At 37.6% G+C, this 17,921-nt stretch overlaps 1 protein-coding gene across 1 annotated transcript in view; it reads right to left on the bottom strand.

The window, feature by feature from the left end:
* LOC121378624 (serine-rich adhesin for platelets-like) overlaps nucleotides 1-17,495 on the bottom strand; it is a 54,322-nt gene extending 36,827 nt beyond the window's left edge. Inside the window, exons 1-2 of the mRNA XM_041506888.1 lie at nucleotides 17,403-17,495; nucleotides 12,499-12,962 (exon numbers count right to left, since the gene is read on the bottom strand). Coding sequence (XP_041362822.1) covers nucleotides 12,499-12,942 — 444 coding nt within the window. The 5' untranslated portion in view covers nucleotides 12,943-12,962; nucleotides 17,403-17,495. The remainder of the gene's footprint in view (nucleotides 1-12,498; nucleotides 12,963-17,402) is intronic.
* Nucleotides 17,496-17,921: the final 426 nt, after the last annotated feature.

The raw sequence follows: 17,921 nt of genomic DNA, 5'->3' as shown, positions 1-17,921 counted from the left end.
ATCAATCCCTATCAGTGAGCCCACTGGGTTTATTTCTCATTCCAGCCAGTGCTCCACAACCTGTGTAACAAAGGCTGTGGTATGCACTATCCTGTCTGGGGGGGGGGGGGGGGGGATGGTGCATATAATAATATTCCTTGCTGTTAATCGGAAAGAATAACCCTTGTGTGGTGGCAGTGGGTTTCCTCTTTTATTACCTGTGTGGTCCTTAACCATATGTTCGATGCCATATAGCTGTAATTAAAGTTTGCTGACTGCTTTGCTTCACACCCAATAGCAATGTATTTGTGGTGCTGGCATGTCACTAAACATTCGTTCATTCACTTGTACATTAATTTATAACTACAAACTTTCCGCTTTTATGCAATTTATTCTATTCTGATGGGATGATGTTGCTAAAACATGTAATGCTATCTTTAAAAAACCTAAGAAAAGTATGTCATTACAAAAAAGAGGTCATGAAAAGGTTGTTATACAAACTGATTTATGTGTATTTTTAACTAGTAACTTGTGTTGTTTGTGTAAGTAGAAGATTTTTTCTTTAATTTTGTGTATTTCTTAATGTGTAACAGTCAGAAATTTAGCATCAAATCATGTTGCTATGCTACACTATTTTATACAATTTGTGACTGATTATATATATATACTCTTCAAAAAAAGTAGGGGAACATGAAATATTAATGTTAATATCAACTATTAGACCGAACATATGTTTTGACCACAGACATCTTAGTAAAGAACGTTCAGGTCTGTTTATGAACACACCGAAACACATTCCATAGTTTGCACATGCATCACGCAGTTGTACACGTGCGTGGGGTGTCATTCTCGATTTTGACAATTTCCAGGAATGTCGATTAATCACTGTGGAACATTATTTCTGTCAATCTTTTCATTCTGTTGATCATACAGTTGTTATTGTTTGGTTTTTAGTAATTTTTAGTGTTTGAATTTGCGATGCGGTGTATGAGACACAATGAGCGTCCAAGAGCTATTGGCATGCTGCAAACGGGCAGAAGTCAGCGTGTAGTGGCCAACACCTTCAATGTTTCGAAGTCAGTGTTTAGTAGACTATGGAACAAGTACCAACAAACCCAAAATGTTGACGATCGACCCCGTTCAGGTCGTCTCAGGGCAACAACAGCAGGATCGATTCATCCGTAACCAGGCTCTAAGAAATCGAGCTCAAACGGCAAATCAAATTGTTGCAAACCTTCATCAAGCTACTGGTGTCCGAGTTACAGGTCAGATGATAAGAAATCGTCTTCATACAGCCCATCTTCATGCTCGATGACCCAGGGTTGTGCCTACATTGACAAATCGTCATATTGCCCACAGATGTAAATGGTGTAGGGAGCGTCAGAACTGGGGTATTCGTCGCTGGTCACATGTCATGTTTTCAGATGAGTCCCTATTCACTTTGACAGGTGTGGTTGGGTCTGGCGACGATGAAATGAACGGCACGCCAACGTCAGAATGCAATTTCATGACAGATTTGGCGGTGGATCGGTTATGGTGTGGGGTGGTATCACTATGACTGACAGAACCCCCCTCCATATTGTGCAGTACTACCGGAACAACATACTGACACCCTTTGTTGTCCCATTTGCTAGGCATGTGGGTCGACGTTTTGTTTGTCAAGACGACAATGCCAGTGCTCGCTGTGCACAAATCTTCAATGCTCACCTCCAGCAGCACAACATCTATCAAATGCCATGGCCAGCAATGAGCCCAGACCTTTCCCCCATTGAACACATCTGGGACATGATAGGGAGATGTGTGCGTCAACATCAAAGACCACCAACCACTTTAGCGGAACTTGGTCAGGCGTTGCAAGAGGAGTGGAACAGACTCCCTCAAATGGCCATTGGGACACTCATATGAAGTATGCCTCGTCGACTGAATGAATGTCTGACACATCGTGGTGGTATCACCCACTACTGATAAAAAACGTCAGCTTTCAAATCTCACTTCTGACCCCAATCATCCTTCAAGATCTTTGGTGGTCATAAAACCTACTGCAATACTGAACTACCGATTGTAATGTTTACCCAATTAAAATTCACTATTATCATATAACCATTCCCCACAGCTAATATACCGTACAATTTTGGCAATTATAAATTCTTATTAGAGTTCCCCTACTTTTTTGAAGGGGGTTTATATATATATTCATATATTCACACACACACCACACACACACACACACACACACACACACATATATATAAGCACACAAAATTTAAAACAATTCTCTTATATCATAAACTAAATATTGTTACCCAAGTGAAGTGAATTATGAACGGCTGTTACAGTTGCTATGAACATACAATAATGAACACACACCTGTTTATAAGTTCTGGACACAAGTCTCAGGAGCACACTAATTATTATGGTTCAGCATTGTCATTGACAAGTTCCCGACAGTCAGCAAAATTACCAATAAAACCTAATCTCTCGCCAAATAAAACATAAAACCTAATCTCTCACAAAATAAAATCTAAAAGTTGCTACTCTAGAAATGATGAATCTACCGTACTTACTTTTTTTCAAGCTATTTCAAGGAAAGGCTTTATAGTTACTCAGATACAATTTTAGTACAGATATAAACATACTGGTCTCTAAACTGCTTTAGTACAGTAAGAAAAAGTAAATGATTTGTTAATTGTAGCTCAAGCAGACACGATTCTGTCGGTGACCAACGTCAGAGTTACTATGGTTAATTCTCAGGTATTTCGGTATCCAAGGTAATATTTTAAAACAGTCTTCAGAACTTTCACCTTTTGACATACTGCTTAATATTTCCTGTGTCAAACCATACAACTATGCATGTACTAAAAAAAGTCTGCTTTGTTTAACAACACCACTAGAGCACATTTATTTATTAATCACCATCAACCATTTGGTATTTATTTACATAATCTTAAGAGAAGAAACCTGCTACATTTTTCCATTAGTAGAAAGGGATCTTTTATATGCACCATCCTTGAGATAGAATAGTAAAATACCACAGCCTGTGATATACCAGTCGTGGTACACTGGCTGGGTACACATGTATAAGTTTTCACAAAGTTTAAATTGCCATTTGTCATATTGTCAAATGTGAATTAAAAGTTAAATTTGCATAAAATATTTATAAAAAATCTAATAAATACAATTCTTTATATAACTTTAAAAAAAAATTTTTTTAATGTAATTGTTGTATGGCTCGAACGTAAAAAAAAAAAATGTTATCACGGCAAGTTTGAAAGGTTTTTTACTGCAGGTAAACTGCTTATCTATGGCAATTTTAAGCCTGCTGACAGCAATTTTTAAAAATCAGTAACTTCACAAGCAGTTTACAAGTTTTAAAACACAACCACTACCATCACATGGCTATGTCTTGCTATTAACAGCAAGAAATCATTGAAGTGCACATTCCCAGACATGGTACTGCATAATCTTTGATATAGAGATTGTCAAATACCGACTGGAAAGGAAATAACCCATTGAAGTCTATCATTGAGTATTGACCCCATGACTCATCACACTTAAGAGCAGGTATTTGTGTTTGTAATCTAGTCGGAGAGATGTAGCCCAGTGGTAAAGCTCTTCCCTGAAGCACGGTCGGTCTAGGATCGATCCTCGTTGGTGGACCTACTGGGTTATTTCTCATGCCAGTCAGTGTACAATGACTGTTATATCAAAGGTGGTGGTATGTGCTATCCTGTCATATATAAGATCCCTTGCTACTAATGGAAAAATGTAGCAAGTTTCCTCTCTAAGACTATGTCAAAATAACCAAATTTTTTACATCCAATAGCCAATGATTAATATATCCAAATGCTCTAGTGGTGTTGTTAAACAAGTTAAAAAAGTTTTAGTAGTAAAAATGTATGTTTTAACAAAATAAAAACATTATACTACATATTTAATAAACCAAACTGAGCATGCTTAACTATACCGCTATCGTTTAATAATCCAAGTCGAACATACTTAACCATACCACTATTGACAACACACTGCTAGATAAAGCGCCCAAAGTTTCTACAAATAGACTGCTGGAAATTCCCACTTACACCAATGTTCGGAAGTCACGAGTAAAGGCCAGACAAGAGATTTTAATACCACAGCTTGCACTGTCGACTCGACTGACCTACAAACTAGCCAGTTCAGGCAAGACAACAAAAAAAAAAGACAGAAAAAATCCAACTATAGAGTAAATGTTTGTCAGCGAGGAAATCGCCAATATGATCATAAGCTGAAAGCAATATATATGTTTTAACACATTAATAATGCAGCAACTAAATCCTAGAACCGAGTATCCATTCAGAGAAATTTAATCAGACCTCGAACAAAATTTTAGAGTAGTGATTAATTGCTCTCCTAACGTACATAATGGGGAGCTATTTATAGTAAAATATTAACATATTGATACCACATAAATTCACGTGCTGAGCTTTTAATTAAGGGACGCTAAAAATCCTCTCCTTGAACCAGTGTCAGGGGAGTGATGGGGAGCAAGATCAATAGCTCCCCAGTAATAATAGGTCACGAATAAATGTTTTGAGGTCAACCAGGGCACTGATGTCCAAAGAAAGCTATTTTTAATACTGCTAAATAAGAAATCTTGCCTTAAGACAATTAAAGAGACAAACTACACTTTACAAATAACTGCAGATAACAACATATTTAACAACTGTCTCAATAAATGAGCCTGTGTGTATTTGTCTAACAATTACAAATAAAGTACAAATGTATGTACATGGGCAGTATCTAACAGCAACAAATGAAGTCGAAATGTACATGAGCAGTATCAAACAGCAACAAATTAAGTCGAACTGTATATGACTCGCAGTATCGCATTCCCACAGCTACATACATGTATGCTAGTGGTTTATACCACATTCGACCTTGATGGCCAATCATCCATGGCAGTAAACAACTTGCAGCTAGGCCAAGGAAATCACTGGCCAGTGTTTATAGTGGTGTTAAGCTGACCACACAGCAATGACCAAGTTAGACTGTACAGGCAATGACTGGCCTCTGGGGTATACTGTTTTCATCAGACTTCAGGCTGGTAGGTACTGGGTTCATATCCTAGAACCGGTTCTCATCCAGAGTGAGTTTTAACAGCACAATGGGGAGGTACAAGGCAGCTACATCAACTTCTCTAACCACTGTTACCCCACTGTATGATCAGCCTCGGGGGTCTAGTGGTTTCATCGGACTTTAGGCTGGTAGGTACTCGGTTCGTATCCTAGAACGGTGTCGGTAAAATCACGTTTATTGTATCAAGTACGACTATTCAATGAAAATAATATAGTTTCCGATGGGTTCCCATAATCACAAGGCACAGAACTGAAAAGTGTTTCCCATGAAGTTTGAAATCCTATGGCCTGCCATAGTGAGTTTTAACAGCACAATGGAGAAGTACAAGGCAGCTACACCAACTTCTCTAACCACTAACTGTTACCTTACTGTTTGACTGGCCTCGGGGGTGTAGTGGTTAACTCATCAGTCTTCAGGCTGGTAGGTACTGGGTTCGTGTCCTGTTACCTCACTGTTTGACCGATCTCGGGGGGTGTAGTGGTTAACTCATCAGTCTTCAGACTGGTAGGTACTGGGTTCGTGTCCTGTTACCTCACTGTTTGACCGACCTCGGGGGTGTAGTGGTTAACTCATCAGTCTTCAGGCTGGTAGGTACTGGGTTTGTATCCCAGTACTGGTTCTCACCCATTAAGGACTCAATGGGTAGGTATAAGACCACTACACCGATTTCTCTCACTAACAACTAACAACTAACCCACTGTCCTGAACAGACATCCAATACAGTCGGGGATGGTAGTATTGGTACATGAGACAGCTTACTATAACTTAATTGGATATAAGCACAGAAGTATAAGAGAATGAAATGAAATGATAAAGGCAGTGAAGGAAGGAAGGAAGGAAATGTTTTATTTAACGACACACTCAACACATTTTATTTATGGTTATATGGCCTCGGACATAAGATTAAGGACCACACACAGATACTGAGAGAGGAAACCCGCTGTTGCCACTTCATGGGCTACTCTTTTTGATTAGCAACAAGGGATCTTTTATATGCACCATACCATGGCCTTTGTTACACCTGATGTGGAGCACTGGCAGGAATGAGAAATAGCCCAATGGGCCAACCGACGAGAATTGATCCTAGATCGATCGTGCATCAGGCAGTGAAAGAAACTGGGAAACGAAGTGGTAAATCGCTTGTCTGATGCGTGGTCAGTCTAGAATCAATCCCCATCAGTGGATACTTATTGTTCCAGCCAGTGCACCACAACTGGTATATCACAGGCTGTGGTATGTGCTATCCTGTCTGTGGGATGGTGCATATAAAAGATCCCTTGCTAATGGGAAAATGTAGTGGGTTTCCTGTCTAGTAGTTTAGACTTGGTCAAAATTACCAAATGTTTAACATCCAATAGCCGATGACTAATAAATCACTGTGCTCTAGTGGTGTCATTAAACAAAATAAAACAAACTTTTATTTACTTTACAAATTCCTAATAATATAAGATATACATATATATATATATCAGTCCCATTCACTTTTAAACCCGGATCGTATTCGTTGATTAAAAGTGACATAACAGTTAACACACGAATGACACGTGCACGTTCAAGAACAATGGGGTTGCAAAGGGATGACAATTTATCATTATCCGCAGTGACGTGCCAGTTCAATCTTTATATTTTAATTATATTATATCAAAGTGACAGAATATATTTAAACTAATTTTCTTTAATAACGGCATCATTTCTGTTAGGAAATCTGTCACGAAGACCAAAACCCCTTTCAAGCCCAAGTAAATAGGTAAAGTTTCTGGGGTTTTTTTTTGGATTAGGCCACCCGTCACCAGAAAAGGGTTGCATATTTTGTCAATATAAATGACAGAAATTTTTATTAAACCATCAGAACAATCTCTCTTTATATATCTATTTCTACAAATATCTCATATCTCATCATCAAGTGACTTGTAGGAGTGTATGTTAAACATTTTAATGAAAATAAAACATGCGCAATGCACCACAGCCACGGTTCAACGATGTATAAGCTGTCACACCCATGCAATCCAGTGGTCCCTGCAATGCATGTGCTATGAACAGTCAACAGAGTTCAATGACCTAGTTGATACTTGCTCAATGCGGTAATTTATGATCATGCCCGATGACGCTGAGATTCAGATACTTAGTAATAACGCTGCAGTTACTGTTTTAATATTTACTTTTAATCTGTTTTCAGTTCACAAAGTATATTTTATTTTTAACCATAAGGAAAAAATCCATCTTGAAAAAAAATCCAATATAGTCCACGGCAAAAGAAATGCCGCAGAGAACGGAAAACTCCTCGGCAATCTCCACGGCATTGCCGACTGCCGCGGTCAATTGCAAGGGTTGATAGGGCTTTAGGTAGCAAGGAGAGATAGGGCCTTAGCTAGCAAGGAGATGGCATAGGGCCTTAGCTAGCAAGGAGATGGCATAGGGCCTTAGCTATAGCAAGGAGATGGCATAGGGCCTTAGCTAGCAAGGAGATGGCATAGGGCCTTAGCTAGCAAGGAGATGGCATAGGGCTTTAGCTAGCAAGGAGATGGCATAGGGCTTTAGCTAGCAAGGAGATGGCATAGGGCTTTAGCTAGCAAGAAAGGAGTATAGAGCTTTTGCTAGCAAGGAGGGAGTATATTGGAGGAAAAACATTAATTATGTCACATCCGTTTAAGTTTTACTTTTAGAGTAACAGTGGTAGAAGTATCTTTCACAAATAGGTTTCATCCTGCCTAAATTTCACTACATAGATTCATTTAGAAATGGAGGTTAACATCCAACCAAGTTATATCTATGTTTACAACCATCTACGCGAATATGCTACTACTCATTGGTACAAATGTAAATGTATAACCTGTAGCCTAACATAAATGGGAGGAAGGTGCAGTAGAACACCAACCCCTGCAATTAAGAAAATGTCCACGGCAAAAAATCCCATGCCATTGAAGAAAATATTCCATGGAGAATTAAAAACTCCATGGCAATCTCAACAGCATTGTTGACTGCCGTGGGTATTGCATGGCTTGAAACAGAATCAGTGCTTAGTAATAAAGGTGGTCATTGTTGTTTGCTTTTTATTTTATTTATTTTTTGTATTATTTTTTTTTACAAAAACTAGTTTATTGCCCCATAATGTATAATGGTGATGACCAGGATTGGGACCCTTACATATTACATAGCAAACAGACATTACACTTAAATAATCTTAATCTGAACTGCTTCTCAGTTCTAGTCTTGTTCCAGCCAGTGCTCCACAACTGGTGCAACAAAGACCATGGTATGTACTATCCTGTCTGTGGGATGGTGCATATAAAAGATCCCTTGCTGCTTATCGAAAGTGTAGCCCATGAAGTGGTGACAGCAGGTTTCCTCTATCAATAGCTGTATGGTACTTAACCATGTGTCCGACGCCACATAATCATAAACCATATAACCAAAAATAAAATGTGTTGACTGTGTCGTTAAATAAATACATAACCAAAAATAAAATGTGTCGAGTGCATCGTTAAATAAAACATTTCCTTCCTTCCTATTTTTAGCATTGGCTTCCTTATTAAAATGTCACAAACAGACATTGCTTCCCATTCTACAAAATCAACTTCAAGCCTTGAATATATATCGCTATGTATACTGTTTTAGTAAACGTATAAATGTATGATAGGTACATGTATTTATTTATTCCTTAAACACATGTATGTAACTTTCCTAAAGAGCTGTATATAATGAATAATTTATGATAACCACAGGTGTTCAAGCAGTTGAAACTCATGTAGAAAAAAATAAGTGATGATCCCTTTTATAAATAAAAGCCAATTCTGAATAATATAGTTCACGGTCTATGCCTTATGGGTATATTTTTTCAAGTACATGGGTTCACACAGCAGGTACATAAAAGAGACTGTTGTCCTGGGAAACTAGGCCACTAGACTAAACAGTGTTTTCAGTGTCAGATGGGTTCCATAAACAGGATCTAAAAATAGCACCTCTCAAAACACAGAGCAGGCAGACGGCACTGGCTAGGTGTGGGTGTCGCATACCAGACAAGACTAGACGTGCTCAGTGTGAAATACCGGAACACCGGCTGTCCACACCAACACAGCAACAGTAGCATGTTTTGAACTTATAGGCTTCCACACCAATACAGCAACAGTAGCACATTTTGAACTTACCGGTTGTCCACACCAACACAGCAACAGTAGCACGTTTTGAACTTATCTGCTGTCCAAAACTTACAGACTGTCCACACCAACACATCAATAGTAGCACATTATGATTTACAACTTACAAGCTGTCCATGCCAACACATCAACAGTAGCACATTTAGAATTTACAAGCTGTCAATGCCAACACATCAACAGTAGCACGTTTAGAACAGTGCATGTTTAGAACAGTGCATACTGGTTCCATGACACCACAGAAACACAAGGAATTGTAAATATGAAATTGTTGAATTTACGCTTCTTGAAAAGCTGTCACATACCAGACTCTGGGTCCTGTGTCATTTACCAGACATTATGGACTGTCTACACCAACAGTCGCCTATTTAGAGCACAATATTTCATGAGAACTGTTGTTCTGTTCACGTGTGGGTTACTCAACTTAAAATCACGAGAACCACCAATCGGTTACATTCTAAAATTAAAAGTACCATATATCAGTAATGAAAGTGAAAATCAGTTTGTTTTTAAATACATTTGAACCACCAATATAGCACAGAAACGTAGTTCAAGTGTTTTAGGATTAGGTAGACCTAACTCACTGGTTACAAGAACTATATTCACGTAACCAAACGATTGGTTACCTAAGTAAAACTAAGTAACCGACTTCTGGTTACCTAAGATTTTGAAATATTGTCCCCTGCTATTTAGAACTTATTGGCTGTACCAGCCGACCACACCAAAAGTAGCACGTTTCTAAGGTCATCTGACTTCTCACTCTCATGGAACTTTTTGTTTTAAAATTTTGATTAGTGGTAATTGTAAGATCAAGTGAAAATTAGTAGCAACCGCTATTTAACAAACATTTAAGAATTGTGCAGCAATCTGTGAAATCTGCCTCGTGAATATTACAAGATACTCAACAAAATGTAGCCCAGCGGTAAAGCGCTGGCTCGATGCGTGGTCAATCTGGGATCGATCCCTGTCAGCAGGTCCATTGGGCTATTTAACATTCCAACCAGTGCACTACGACTGGTATGTACTACCCTGTCTGTGGGATGATGCATATAAAAGATTCCTTGCTGCTAATCGAAAAGTGTAGCACATGAAGTGGCGACAGCGGGTTTCCTCTCTCAATATCTATGTGGTCATTAACCATATGCCTGACGCCATATAACCGTAAATAAAATATGGCGAGTGTGTCATTAAATAAAAGATTTCTTTCTTTCTTTCTCACTTATTGTAATCTTCAGGCATGCTGCTAATATGGATGCAATATACAGACAGAACCACCAGTTGTTTTGCCATGTTATTTATTGTGTGCAAGAATATTATACCACGATATAATTGCGGTCAAGTGGTACAGAGCTTCTAGAATGGTTTTTAAATTCACTAGCCATGGGATCAGTGATTTAAAACATTTACTAGCCATGATTAAAAATTCACTAGTCCTACTTTACTTTAAAGGGACACTCCCTAGTTATGTTTATTTGTTAACCATTACGGCGTTGTTTTTCGCTATTAAACCCCATTTTTCACAAATCTAATTGCACTTTACTTACATTTTATTATTTAGAATACACATTTCCATTCACCTGAAGTGCTTTTTGGTAATCCTGATGTTTGTAAAACCACGAAATGCATTTTTTGAATTTTTTCACAAAACGTGTTGTCGAGAAAAAACTGTTAAGCAAGCGAGGTCCAATCTATTTTTAATGTCTAATTTTGCTAAGTCTTACGATATCTGGAGAAGGGATACAACCAGGACAGAACAGTTGGAACATGTCCAGGAGAGGTGAAACGAACGCACCCCAAGTCTGTGAAATTTGTCGTGACATAGGCATTGTTGTGCTTCTACCGGTGACATCAGAATACTAACTTTCCAAATTATTTTAAGCAATTGGGACATGGGGATTCCCATGGTATTTATCGATATAAAACCTGCTTTTTCACTCCATTTGATAAAAACGTGATCTAAGTGTGTTACAGGTTTGTAGATTAACCAAATTATAATTTATTTTCGCTGGATGGAACTAGGGTGTGCGGCTTTAAGTTAATACAATTTTACTAAATAATAGTACTAATCGGATATGTCATCAAAAGATCGAGATAGAGCTTAAAACACTAACATTGGGGAATGGGGACAGGATATTCATATTTATAAAATAGATTTAACTGCAACATTCGACTAAACAAAATTCACTAGCCGTCGGGCATGGCAACAGTAGTTATTTACAGTTATTTATTTTTAGTTATTTATTTATACCAGGTATAAATCTTGGGCACTATAAACGAGTGCAATAAATAACGTGACAAAACAACTGGAATATGGTTCTGTATTTATTGCATACCACCTTTTTATTATCTACATAGTTCAAGATATTCAGGGACATATAACCAGTATGACCCACGTGTGTCATAATGATTTCATGTGCAATAAGTGTATTTTATTATCTACATAGTTCAAGATATTCAGGGACATATAACCAGTATGACCCACGTGTGTCATAATGATTTCACGTGCACAACGAATGATGTAACTTTGTGAAGCGACGTCATAACTTAATGCGGCTTCCACAGTGTAAACACTTATCAAAAAGACGTCATTTCGGAAAATGACGTCGTTGAATCGTCTCTTTTTAGTTACGTTTGAAAGATTTTGAAATGGTCTTAGCCTGTTATTTACAAAAATGATATTTTGGATAATGTGGATAATAAAGAAATTATTACACTTGGGTGTGAATCATACTGATTTTACAAAACTTGTGTCAGGATTCATGCATTACCCTTACTCTCACTCTGTTAATACAATAATCCTGACACTGAATCGTTTTATAAAATCAGTATGACACACAAGCTTGTATAATAATCTCTATCTATATTAGGATTAACAAAAGTTTAATTAAGTAACACAACTTACTTTGTGTGAAAAGTTGGCTGAATTTTATGGAATTGAAGGGATGCTGAGCATCCTGGCTAGGAACATGATACCATTCAGGTGAACATGTACTACGCATGTGAGATTTTGTATCATATATTTGTTCAAAGTATAAACTGACCTGAAGTAAGCAGCCACCTGTGTTATGAGGCCACATTTTGATACTCCCTTTTGTGGTTGCTTAACACAGGTTTGACCATTTAAAAAAACCCCACAAAACATACATACATACATACATGTATGTGATCACACAAGACTTGAAATAGAAAATCATTATTTTAACTCTGTAATTAACACCTTGCACACACACACACACTAACAAAAACCAATACCAACCTGTCCCAAATGTGACATTGAATGTGTTGTCATCGCAGAAGACACGACGTCATTCCCACCAAATGGCATCTGGTGTTCCGGTCCATTCAATTTCTTTGGCCAATTTGACACTGACCTTGCCCCTGCATTAGGATGCGACGACGCTGCAAATCTCAACATATCAGGATTCATCACAGGAGATCGACTGAGTAGCTGGTGTTGACTGTGTGGAGGGTGCTGCCCCGCCAACTGACTCAGCAGATCCCGTCGGTCTCCCCCCTGGGCTCCTACTAAACCGAGCATCAACCCATCCTGTTGGCCGTGCCCTGGCGGCATCATCACCATGGCAACGTCATTCCGCGACTTGTATGCCTTCATGGCGGCAAGCGTAGCTATAGCGTTCTGTACATCGGCATCCTGGAGCCCTGCCCATCCGGTGTCCACCACGCCCCTCTCCCGATCCATCACCTTCGAATCATTACACGCTGGAACCAAAAAGAAGAAAGAAGCTTTTACTATGCACACATACTTCAAATGACAATGGGCGGGACATAGCCAAGTGGTAAAGTGCTCTCATGATGTGCAGTTGGTTTAGAATCGATCCCTGTCGGTGGCCCACTGAGCTCTTTCTCGTTCCAGCCAGTATGCCACATCTGGTATATCAAAGGCTGTGGTATGTGCTATCCTGTCTATGGGATGATGCATATAAAAGATTCCTTGCTACTAATGGAAAATTGTAGAGGCTTTCCTTTCTAAGATTATATATCAGAATTATCAAATGTTTGACATCCAATAGCTGATGATTCATAAATCAATGTGTTCTAGTAGTGTCATTAAACAAAATGATTTTTGTTTTCAAAACGTGAAAATTCAATTTACGTAGGCTCTAAATATCCAACTGATTGATATTTTGTGACAAAATAACTGGGTTTCTGCGAATTGGCGAAATGTTTTGCTCCCTCTGAGTCAGCCCTGCATATACTTGCAATATTTTATCTGAATCTGGTTCAATAAGTTATTTTCTAAAATACACCCAGAGGGTATTTAACAAGTAAAATGTTATACAAAAGGCAACCCTCATCCCCCACTGAGACCAAAACAATTTCTTACACTAGTGCAACATTCATATTGGCTATTCAAATGTAGACAAATGGGTTTGCTCAAAGATCACACTACACTCCTGAGTTACATACCGTATATATGTCTTAGCCAGGCTAGAATATTTTCTTCTAAATTTCTGCTTTTTTTAATACACAAAATTACTTAAAGATTTCCCCCCCCCCCCCCCCCCCCCCCAATTACCAGTTTTTGTAAATCCACTGTATTTCTTGTTGTCGTACATTGTATTTAAAACAAAAAAGGTTCGTACATATATAAGGTCGATGACTGAATACCAACTTGAAGGTTTATTTTAAGCCTTAAAAACTTGACTGGAATCTATTCCTATGTAATAAAACTAAAATAATTGACTAGAAAGTCTAAACGAGTACCATTAAAATAAATAAAACACTGGTTGTCTTTGGCAATCTCTAATAATTTATTTTAGTTTTACAATTAAAACAAACAAATAAAACAAAAAAGATTATAAAAATGCTTATAATATTCCTGTCATATTTAGACGACTAATATTGAAAAGGACGTTGTCAACATGACCAGTATTTTAAACTAACAGATAAACTATATTGAGGGGTCAAAGTTATAGGTACATGTATAATGAATGTTTTAATTTTCAAAATGAAAAACAGAAAATCACAAACATGACATGCCCATATTTTGAAGTTGGGGGGGGGAGGGGGGGGGTTAGCAAAAGCCAGATTTTTCTAATTATTTTTGTCTGTCAATATAGTGGGGGGGGGGGGGGGGATGATGTGTCCCTGGGCATATGGGACTGCATGATGAGAGAAACATGTATATCACATTATCACTGGCTGACGGAAATGGCAGGAAAAACATATCTCGGGCACAATAACAAAACAATTACAAGAGAGACTGACCCCCCTCCCCCACTCCTAATACATAGACTGTTTTACCTGCAAAAAACCTGGTATTATAAGAAATTTTTAACCAATTTCCACATAAAATTTGAAATCTTTAAAATTATGGGAAGACTGATTGAGTTTGCAAATTCAACAGTAAATTTCTAATTATCAGATGGCGAAGTAATATTAGTATGTTAATATATATATATAATTATTGTCAAATTAAAAACAATTTATGTTATTTTTCTGAAGTTTTTACACAAAAATACCTTTAGGCAGTCTTACAGACCGAACATATTTGTAGTTTTATGAAATGGTATATGCAAATAAAACGTACTTGTATATATTAGTTATACAGAATATTAAAGTAAAACAAATAAATAAATATTTTCTTTAACATAAAATTAGCTAGCGTCTGTTAAGATATAAACATGTATTGTTTTAATTTGGCCTTTATATCATTATATGGACACGATAATTAAACACAATGTTATTGCTTTGCACTATACATGTTCCGGCAATTCTCAATCAATAGTATTCTAAAAATAGCTGGGTTTTCCGTACAATGTCTACACGGTCTCGCAAAATCCATTCAGTCGAGAACTAAAAAAACAAAAAACTAACCGATATGTACAGAAATCAGTGGATGTACAGAAATCAGTGGATTGTTTATCAGCATACACATCATTTATTTAACAGGAAATTAAAAATAATAATAAATACATTACACAAATTTTACACACCTCCCTTACAACCATACAGGGAATATACGCATACATTTAACTGACGTAGCAGTATTGCAAACATTCCAGTTCCTGTTCTAATTTTATTCCAAAGTTACAGTTTGTTTTGTTTAATGACACCACTAGAGCACACTGATTTATTAATCATCGGCTATTAGATGTCAAACATTTGGTAAATCTGACACATGGTCATCAGAGGAAACCCACTAAATCTTTTCCAATAGCAGCAAGGGCTCTTTTATAAACATTTTGCCACAGACAGGACAATGTCAAGGAATATACAAATAGCCTCTCTTACATACCGAGCATTAAGTAGTTTTATGAGACATGCAAATACATGTACCTGTGCACGTGTATTACTTTTACAAAACATTAAATTAAAATAAATATTGACTTTCTTTCTCATAGCTCACGTTATATATATACTATATATAAACATGCATTGTTTTTATTTGGCCGTTAAATCTTTACATGGATACGGTAATTAAACACAATGTCACTGCTTTGCACTATAGGGCCTACATGTTCCGGCAATTCTCAATCAATAGTATTCTAAAAATAGCTGGGTTTTCCGTCTAATAAAAACAGTACAATGTTCACACGGTCTCGGAAAATCCATTCAGTCGCTCTGTACATCGAGAACTAAAAAAACCAACTAACTGATATGTACAGAAATCTGTGGATTGTTTATCAGAGTACACATCATTCATTTAACAGGCAATTATTATTACTTGTTTTAAAAACTACATTACAAAAAAAAAAGAGAAAAAAGAGAAGAAAAAAAGCCTACAATCATACAGCGAATGTAAGCGCCCATACATCTAGCTGGCGTAACAGTAAATTGTAAACACTGCTGTGCGCGTTCTAGTTTTATTTCAAGGAATGTCGCCTACCAACCCATACACAAATTGAGTATAGCCAGGGCATCTACAAGTTTTATAAATCTACTAACCATGGGATCAGTGACTTAAAAAATTTACTAGCCACAATAAAAAATTCACTAGCCACAATCAAAAATTTACTAGCCACAATCAAAAATTCACTAGCCGCAATAAAAATTTTACTAGCCACAATAAAAAATTCACTAAATAATAGTAATAATCAGATATGTTATCTAAAGAGGGAAATACAGCTTAAAAACATTAACACTGGGGGGTACAGGATATTCATATTTACAAAATAGACTACACTGCAACATTAGACTTTTTTTTCAGTAGCCGTCAGGCATCGCATTAGTAGTTAGGCCTACTTACTAGCCCAACATTAAATATCACTAGCAATGGGAGTGGAGCTACCATAATCTAGAAGTTCTGGTGTAGCTCAGTGGTAAAGCACTTGTCTAATGTACAGTGGATCATGGGGAACATTTCAGGCTGTGCTAATTATTTTTTAACCTTGCCAGAATGCGAAGATTTGCTGTTGCACTGGGGAATGGGGTTGCCCGGACCCCCCAAAAAATCTCATATGCTTATGGTTACATCTTAACTGTTTTGTTGGGGGAGGGGTGGGGGGTGGCTATTTTCATTATATTTTAATTATTAGTATTTAAAAAATAATACTGATGTTTATAAACATAGTTTTACAATATGAATAAACATAAAAACAAGTTTATTAATCAGTTTTAACTATCTATACAATGTTAAACAAATGTAATGCAGTTTACTACTAACTATAACATTGTTATATACATGTTTAACAGTGTGTAAATACTAACTTTCAAAGCTACAATGTAACTACAATGTTATCAAATTGATGACGGTGATATTTCTACAATTTGTAACGGTCACAATGATCGGCGCGTGGATGTAGACATGAATTTCACGTTCATTGTCTGAAATGGATCACGGTCTATTTATAGCACTACTCATGACGGATCACGAACTATTCGTTTGATAAAAACGCGTTACTACACCCGAGAACCTCGCAAATGCGACCATTTGTATTAGAGAACTAACCGTTAGTCCGCGCCCTCCAACACACGAAACAAAGGTGGGGAAAGTGGAAAAGCGTGATTACGTGCACAGATGCACGCAATCGCCGAACCTAACACCTGCCCTATAAAGCGATTGGTAGGTCATCCATATTGAATACACAGTAAACAGAGGAGCAGCCTACGATTTCACGTGCAGTTGTCTACTGAGCACGGTCCTGCAAATAACACGGGACACCGTGCAAAAGAATAATAATGTGGCCATGTATTTACCTAGAGCGGTCGTAATGATGCAAGAAGGTGATGAATATCCAAAACCAAAAAACCCGGACTTCGCTCAACCACTACGAGCCATGCAAATTCGACCTCGCCAACCCAGACTGGTCATGTGACCTGTTAGATTACCTTTCCCGCTAGCCTGAAACGTCACACGTCATATATATCAACACTATAGTAGCAGTCTCGAGTAGGCCAAACCAAAGCATATCTTTGTTTCCGGGAGGTTTGAAGTCCCAAAATACATCTCTTGTATATTATATTTTGCTGTTTACCTCTAATATTAAGCCTTATGGAATATTATATGAGTTATTTAACTCCAATATACTGGTTTAGTATACGGGCCCTTAGGAACAGGGTTAGGGGTGGGGCTGTTGCCCCCATTTGAGGACGAGAATGTATATATATTGTCCTTTCTAGAAACTGCCATCCCCCCCCCCACACACACACCACACCACACACACACACACACACACACACACACACTACAGGTTGTGCCTCCTACTCCAGATATCG

This window comes from Gigantopelta aegis, chromosome 8, assembly GCF_016097555.1.
Source record: "Gigantopelta aegis isolate Gae_Host chromosome 8, Gae_host_genome, whole genome shotgun sequence".
In the NCBI taxonomy this organism is placed as follows: domain Eukaryota; kingdom Metazoa; phylum Mollusca; class Gastropoda; order Neomphalida; family Peltospiridae; genus Gigantopelta; species Gigantopelta aegis.
This window is presented reverse-complemented; position numbering and strand designations above follow the sequence as displayed.